Below are 7,966 nucleotides of genomic sequence, written 5' to 3' on the forward strand. Positions count from 1 at the left end.
GAGACAGGTCCAGAGACAGGAGTAGAAGGTGAGACAGGTCCAGAGACAGGAGTAGAAGGTGAGACAGGTCCAAGAGTAGATGGTGAGACAGGTCCAGGAGTAGACGGTGAGACAGGTCCAGAGACAGGAGTAGAAGGTGAGACAGGTCCAGAGACAGGAGTAGAAGGTGAGACAGGTCCAGAGGCAGGAATAGACGGAAGGACAGGTCCAGGAGTAGATGGTGAGACAGGTCCAGAGACAGGAGTAGATGGTGAGACAGGTCCAGAGACAGGTGTAGACGATGAGACAGGTCCAGCGGAACACTGGGACCTCTGCCAGGCGGGGGCGATGGTGAAGCGGACTTTACTCTGATCTGCTGGCCGGGGAACAGGGGCAGGAGGAGAACCACCTGGCTCCTGTTTGGGCTCTTCCAATTCTTCATCTTTCATAGCCTCGGTTGACTCTTCCTCTGCAGGGGACTGTCCTCCAGGAGACTCTGAGACACCTGCACTGGGATCTGCAGGAGGCGGGTGGGACAAAGATGGGGGTGTCTCTGAACTGGGAGAGACCAGATCTATCTGTAAGGTGGTGGTTCTACTGGAAGGACTGAGCAGAACCAGATCTGGATCAGTGATGGGACAGGACTTTGGAGATCTGGATTCTGAAGATGAGTCATTTGGAATCTTGTCCAGATGAGACATGGTTTCACCACTTTGGCTTGGTTCTTCCTCTTCCTCTGACTTTTGTGCGAGGACTTCTCCATCCTCTTCTTCATCACCCTCCTCTTCATCTTTAGAGTTCAGACTGGAATTTTCATGTCCTTCCTGCACTTGTGTCAGAACCTGAGCTCCCATTTCTGTGACATCTTCCTCTTTTGTCTGGTTTGTGTTTTGGACATCATCATCATCATCATCATCATCATCATCATGATCCCCTCCCATTACTCCTTCATCTGTCTCCTGAACAGGTGAGACTCTGTGAACCTCCTCTTCCTGGGAATCCGGAATCATCTCCATCATCTCCTCCTCATCTTCTGCCTCCTCTTCTCTCACTTCATTTACCTCAACTTCTGCCTCTTCATCATCATCATGCTCTTCCTCACTCTTCAACATCTCCTCCTCCACCTCTCTGTCTCCCTCAGCTTCTTCCTCCTCCTCCTCTTCCTCACTCATTCCAACCTCCTGGCTAAGGGATTGTCTTGTAACTATGACAACTTCTTCCTCAGACTTGTCTTCCTCCTCTTTCTCCTGAAAAATGATGAAGAATAAGAGGAGAATTATTCTTTTTTTCAGAAACAACAGTGAAAAGGTCATTTTCTAGCCTCCATTCAGCTTTATTTAAAACAGATAAAAGTTAACTGCTCCTTTTTGTGAAATTTATTAATATACATTTTTTCCATCTTTTCATTGTGCACCAACAGATACAGGTCAAAAGGCTTTCTTTAGAATAATGCTCATGTATTCACATTTATAAGTAAAACACACTCAGACCCCCTCCCTCGACCCACCCTGCACTAATTACAATGTTTTACATGGACAAATATAGTTGAGGAAACAAAATAAAAACTAACTTATGCCAACTTATGAAATTGCTAATAAAAGTTGTATATTTGATCAATTTGTTACAATTACAATGCACACACACACCACCACCTTACAATGTACATGCCTAAAAGAAGCTTGCAGGTGATTTTTTTCAATTCCATCTTCAACGTAGATGTCTTTAAAATTTTCATAAGATCACATAAGTTGTCTAAAACATCACAGTGTGACAGGGCCTTTAGGTTGAGTTTGTGCCCAGAGAATGTACAGAAATTCTTCAGAGCATGGACAATGTGGGGCACGTTTGAGATAGGGTCAGACAGGTACAACAACAAGTCATCTGCACATAAAGATACTCTGTGCTCTCTCGTCAACAAATTTCACTTACTGATGTGAATGATTTAAGTCTAACAGATAAGGCCAGGGTGAAAAGCAATGGGCTGATATTGGGTATCCTTGTCTGGTTTCTCACAAAAACTGTAAATACTTTGATTTCTTTTCATTTGAAATTATGAAGGTTTTAAGAGAGATGCACAAAAGTCTAGTCTATGAGCATGCAAATAAATATATCTACTCTATCCTAACAAATCGTTCTCTGCATCCAGGGCATGACAGCTCAGTGGTTAGCACAGATGTCCATCAGTGCATCAGTCCATCAGCCATTTTGCACCACCATCATTGCTTTTAATGGTAGTTCAGTTACTATCCTATGTGTTTTAATAGCGGGGTCTTCAAATTGTCCAAAAAGTGTTCCATGTTGATACTGACCTATTGTTTCTGATTTATATAAATTTGAGTAGAATAAACTCATGTTTTGTCATACATTTTGATCCCATTTTCAAGCGGGGTGTTCTGTTTTTTAAAGAGGAAATGTAATATTTAGCAGAACAGGGGCATGGTCTGATTTGATTATATTTAAGTACTCAGCCTTAGGGAAGAAGAGAGCTCTCAATGAAGATCTATTCTGCTATGATGAAATGGGGAAAAGAAGGAGAAATCCCTGCTCTGAGGGAATAAATAACACCAGGCGTCAACACTCCCTGTACAGTTCAGACAATCTGACAGTAATCCAACCATTGTTGACATATTTGTGGATATAGGATTGGAACAATCCATTTTAGGGTTAATTATAGCCTGGTAAAAACCAGACCCTTGTCCTTCACTTTGCTTCATACGAGGGTCTGGACTCGCTGCAATAAAGAAGCAATTCTTGCTGGAGGAGTGGCCTCTGTTGAAGTGTGTGTGTCGCTGAGAAGGAGGCTAAGCTAAATTAAGCTAAGAAGCTAACCAGAAATCGCGTGTGCTGTAAACAACCCTACTGAGAGGAGAAAAGTACCGAGCCGAACGAGACGGCTGTAAATGAGAGCTGCTGCATTGTCAGACAAATTTAATTTAATTTGAAGCCTTATCAACACAGACTGGCTTCATTCACTTCCTCCACTGCCGTATGCTAAACTAGCAGACACTGCGCAGAAAATCAACGTCGTTCAAAACTCCGCCTTCTGTTTGCTGATTGGCCCAGGTAAAATAAACTACAAGCAGACACTGCACAGAAAATAGATGTTCTCTTCTCTGATTGGCCCGGCTAAAAATCTGCCAACGGAATCCTTGTCTTTGGGAGAAGTCCCAGACGGAGCAGTGAAGGGAAACTAGAATTGAGCGGAGCTGCGTAGGAAGGCAAGGGCCAGGCTAGGTTAATTACACAATTTAGATCTCCTCCAAAAATTAACTGCTGTGAGTTCAAGTCTGGGATTGATAAAATCATTTTTAATGAATTTTTTATCATCTCAATTTGGGGCATAAATAATAATCAAGATGATACAAAAAAGAAACCTGGAAACCATTACTAAGTTATTGATGTTGGGTTGAATTGAATGTTTTGAAGTATCAAAAAGGCAGTACCACATGTTCTGGAATTAAGATTGGAATGAAACACATGGCCCACACAACCTTTTTTTAAGTCTGACTTGATCTTTAACCATAGTGGGTTTCCTGAAGAAATGCAACATCACATCTTAAATATGGTTGAATAGTCTAGCTCTTTTTACTGGTCCATTTAAGCATTTAACGTTCCAACTAACAAATCTCACAGCAGTACCTCCTGTATCGTTTTCCACTGGAAAGCTGAAAATAATAATATAAAATAATAATAAAAAATAATAATAACTAGATATATGATGGTGAGTTTCATGGCGATCTGACTTTAAATCTTTAAAAACAAAGCCAAAAGTAGTTTTTGCAAATTTTGCGCTGTAGAAAAAAAAGTCTAGACGGAAATGGGCGTGGCCTATTCCTTGTGACTCATTGGTGTCCAGGGATTAAGCTACTATAAGCCAAAAAATTTTGTGACTTATGGTTTAGAAGCTAGAGGACCAAATGCAAAGACCTTGATTAYGGCGCCCCCTATAGGTTGACATGTCTGATTATTTTTCTTCTCCGTACTTGTGACCCTGTTTAACTACCTTGCTAAAATCGTTGTTGTAGCCCCTTCGGTTTAGGCTTCAGTATGAGTTTTACCAACAGAAGAAAAATAATAATAATAATAATAAATAATAAAAAACGGAACAGATACAATAGGGTTCCATGCTCCACTGGACACATGGAAACGCTGCTGCTTTGCAGCTGCATTACCCTGCTTCCGTGGGCCTGGACCCCTAATAAAATAATTTGTAAAAAGGTCATAGCTTGGTGCATTCCCTTAGTTTCTTTCCCCTTTAACAAAACAAAATTGCAGAGTGAATTAACAAAGCACATGGCCTATATATAAATACACACACACACGTTTGCCCAGTTATCCATTTGGGGACATTCCATTGACTTCCATTACATTTCTACAGCCTAACCCTGACCACAAACCCTAAGGCTAACCTCACAGGTACCTACCTGACCCTAAAACTAACCTAAACTCAATTCACACCTTGGTCCTAAACAGAACCCCCAATCCACCAATGGCATTTAAACCAAATGGGGACTTGACTTTTGTCCCCAAATGCACCAGTTGTCCCCAAATGTAAGCATTTTGTCTTAAAATTGCCCCCAAAAATCACCAGAAACAACCCCCCCCCCCCCCACACACACACACACCAACGTGTCCACCTATACACATGGGAACATTACATTGACTTCCATTAAATATCTATAGCCTAACCCTGACCCTCTATTCATACCTTGGTCCTAAATCCAAACCCCCATCTCACCAATGGCATTTAAACAAATGAGAACTCCACTTAGGTCCCCATAAATAACACTGGTCCCCACATGTAGGTGTTTTGTCTTAAAATGGTCCTCATATGCAACGAAATACCCATACACACACACAAACACACACAAACACCCTCACACACAAGTTTGCCCAGCTATCCATTTGGGGACATTCCATTGACTTCCATTACATTTCTACAGCCTAAACCTGACCACAAACCCTAAAACTAACCTCACAGGTACCTACCTGACCCTAAAACTAACCTCACAGGTACCTTGCAGTACCTGACCCTAAAACTAACCTAAACTCAATTCACACCTTGGTCCTAAACCCAACCCCCAACCCACCAATGGCATTTAAACCAAATGGGAACTCAACTTAGGTCCCCAAATGCACCAGTTGTCCCCAAAGGTAGGCATTTTGTCTTAAAATTGCCCACAAATGTCACCAGAAACAACACCCCCACAACACACACAAACTATAATGGTAACTTTAAGAGACTGAGGGGACAGGACATGTAGTGAAAACCTGTTCATAAACCTAATTTTTGCTTATCATAAAGGATGACAGGTCACATAAAGCTGTGTAGCTAACATTAGGTTACAGTGACCTTAGCTAAAGCCAGCTGCAGACAGCTCCAACATTAAAGCTTTGTGTGAACCTAGAGATGTGACCAGAAAGTGGAGACTGAGTGATGCATCTCAACTTCTATGAGAAGTGACTAGATTAATAGGTAGCTTTGTGAGGCCACAGGCACCCAGGATAAAGATGGTTCAGCTTATTTCAGCTCTGAGTGTTGGAGGTGTTTTATGGGAATGAGGATCTTTCAGATCAATCTCAGAAGAATAATTCACATTTCATCGTGTCCCGCAGTGTGGGGGGCACTGGTCTTGGTCTTGACCCGGTCTCTGCCCCAGAAGTTTTGGTCTTGGGTTGTAACCCTCAGAGTGAGCTGACCTTAGTGAAACACAACTCAGTGAACTTCACAGACACTGAGCTGAAGTTTGGGGTGGTAGTAGCTGACAGTCGTTCACAACACAGACTGAGGGCTGACAGATCCTGTATGGTCTCAGGATTAGACCCAAACAACTGGAACTCTGTCATATTTCAACAAGAGACGGTTTCAGACTAAGATGAAAGGACCAGATGTTTGTCTCTGAAGTGTTGGTAGTTGATCAGAAAAAAACAGTGATGATGATAACATCATCATCAATAATAATAATAATAATAATAATAATAATAATAATAATAATAATAATAATAATAATACCCCTTTTTAAACCACGTCAATATTGTAAACATTTTATAACTACTTTACAGTGGTGCTTGTGTAAATGTCCAGCTTTGAGACCATTTAAACCAATGAGTCTAACATTTCCTTCCTTAACTCGTCCTGAGACGTTCAGTGTCCTCACCTGTTGTCCTCACAGCAGCTGAGGTCTGAACTGGTTTCATTGATGGACTCCCTGTATCCCAGACTTTACCCTGGTCCACTTCTTCCTTCTCCTCACTGGGTCCTGAGATAGGAGAAGACGACGAGACAGGCCCAGAGACAGGAGTAGACGGAAGGACAGGTCCAGGAGTAGACGGCGAGACAGGTCCAGAGACAGGAGTAGAAGGTGAGACAGGTCCAGAGACAGGAGTAGAAGGTGAGACAGGTCCAAGAGTAGATGGTGAGACAGGTCCNCAGAAAAAAACAGTGATGATGATAACATCATCATCAATAATAATAATAATAATAATAATAATAATAATAATAATAATAATAATAATAATAATAATGATAATAATATTATTAATGCTAAAAGTATTACACTGATGTTTTAGAACATTTTATACTTCACTTCTGTGTAAAGTTCTAAGATGAGAACAATAATAAAACACCTACACTGTGAGGAGGAGGAGGATGCTCCACAGTCAGATCTTCATCCTCACTGACTTTCACCTCCTCTTCACCTGCAGCATCTTCTTCCTCATCCTCCTCTTCAGTCAGATGATCATCAGGCGCATTCACCTCCTCTTTCACCTCCACCTCATCTTCCTCCTCATTCATCTTCACCTCATCTCCTTCCTCCTCCTCCTTCACCTCCTCTTCCATCTGATAATCACCAGGCTCCTCCTCCTCCTCCTCCTCCTCCTCTCCCTCAGTCTGATGATGACCAGGCTCCTCCTCTTCCTCCTCCTCCAGAACACCACCCTCAGTCTCCACGTCAGGTGAGGGAGCATAAAGAGGAGCCTTTAAGGAGCTCAGCACATCCTCCAGGAAGGAGCTCTCCTCCTCTCCGTCTCCGCAGACCTCCTCCTCCTCCTCTGAAGAGTCGAAGCGGTGATCTTCATCCTGACAGGAGACGTGTTTCGGAGCAGAGGGTGGTTCTGCTGTGGGCCTGGAGGAACCATTAAAGGTCTCAGTTTGAGAGGAGAAAGGAGGACTGTCAGGGGACCTGGAGCTGGAGCTGGAGGAGGACACAGACCGAGCATCAGAGACGTCCTCCTCTGAGCGTCTCTGCTCCGGAGGACAGGAGGAGTCGTGAGAAACTTCCTGTTTAACATCTGACTCATCTTCCTCCTCCTCATCTCTCAGCTGGAACACTGTGGTCTCCTGTTCCTCATCCTCCTCTTCCTCTTCTCCTGGTTTCAGGAGCTCTCCTCCATCTGAAGCACAAACACAAACAAGTCTTCAGCATCAAACTACAGACTACAGTTTTATAACTCATTTACTTCTCAGGAAAATAAGATTTTTTTTATTGTTTCCTTCTTACAAACTGAAAACATGAACAGAGCAGGAAAATCGACATCATGTCCTAAATGACATCATTGCTCAAGGATTCGACTCGTTTTATGTCAGTCGTTCATATTTCTGTGATCAAACTGACTCAGCTCATCTGTCAGTGTTTATTTCTCTCATTTAGAAATTATTTTTAAAAATCAAACTAAAAGATTAAAAGTCTAAAAAGTTTTTATGTTCTGTTCAGTTCAAGAGACCACCTAGGGCTGCAGCTAACGATTATTTTAGTGATCGATTAATCTATCAATTATTCTGACGATTAATCGAGTAATCGGATATAAAAAAATTGTTATGTTCTGCAGTAATTATTTAAGCTTATTTTATGAGAAATACAATTATTTAAAAATGTAAAGGGGTAATATACAGAGGGTAAAATAAGTATTGAACACATCAACATTTTTCTCAGTAAATATATTACTAGAGGTGCTAATGACATGAAATTTTCACCAGATGTTGGTA

The 7,966-nt window shown here is 41.9% G+C and overlaps 1 protein-coding gene across 1 annotated transcript in view; it reads right to left on the reverse strand.

Moving 5' to 3' along the window:
• Positions 1 to 7,966, reverse strand: part of zgc:66433 (uncharacterized protein KIAA1211) — a 69,157-nt gene that overhangs the window by 8,020 nt on the left and 53,171 nt on the right. Inside the window, exons 9-10 of the mRNA XM_014026586.1 lie at positions 6,611 to 7,374; positions 6 to 1,226 (exon numbers count right to left, since the gene is read on the reverse strand). Coding sequence (XP_013882040.1) covers positions 6 to 1,226; positions 6,611 to 7,374 — 1,985 coding nt within the window. The remainder of the gene's footprint in view (positions 1 to 5; positions 1,227 to 6,610; positions 7,375 to 7,966) is intronic.

The sequence above is a fragment of the Austrofundulus limnaeus genome, unplaced genomic scaffold (assembly GCF_001266775.1).
Source record: "Austrofundulus limnaeus strain Quisiro unplaced genomic scaffold, Austrofundulus_limnaeus-1.0 Scaffold570, whole genome shotgun sequence".
Taxonomy (NCBI): domain Eukaryota; kingdom Metazoa; phylum Chordata; class Actinopteri; order Cyprinodontiformes; family Rivulidae; genus Austrofundulus; species Austrofundulus limnaeus.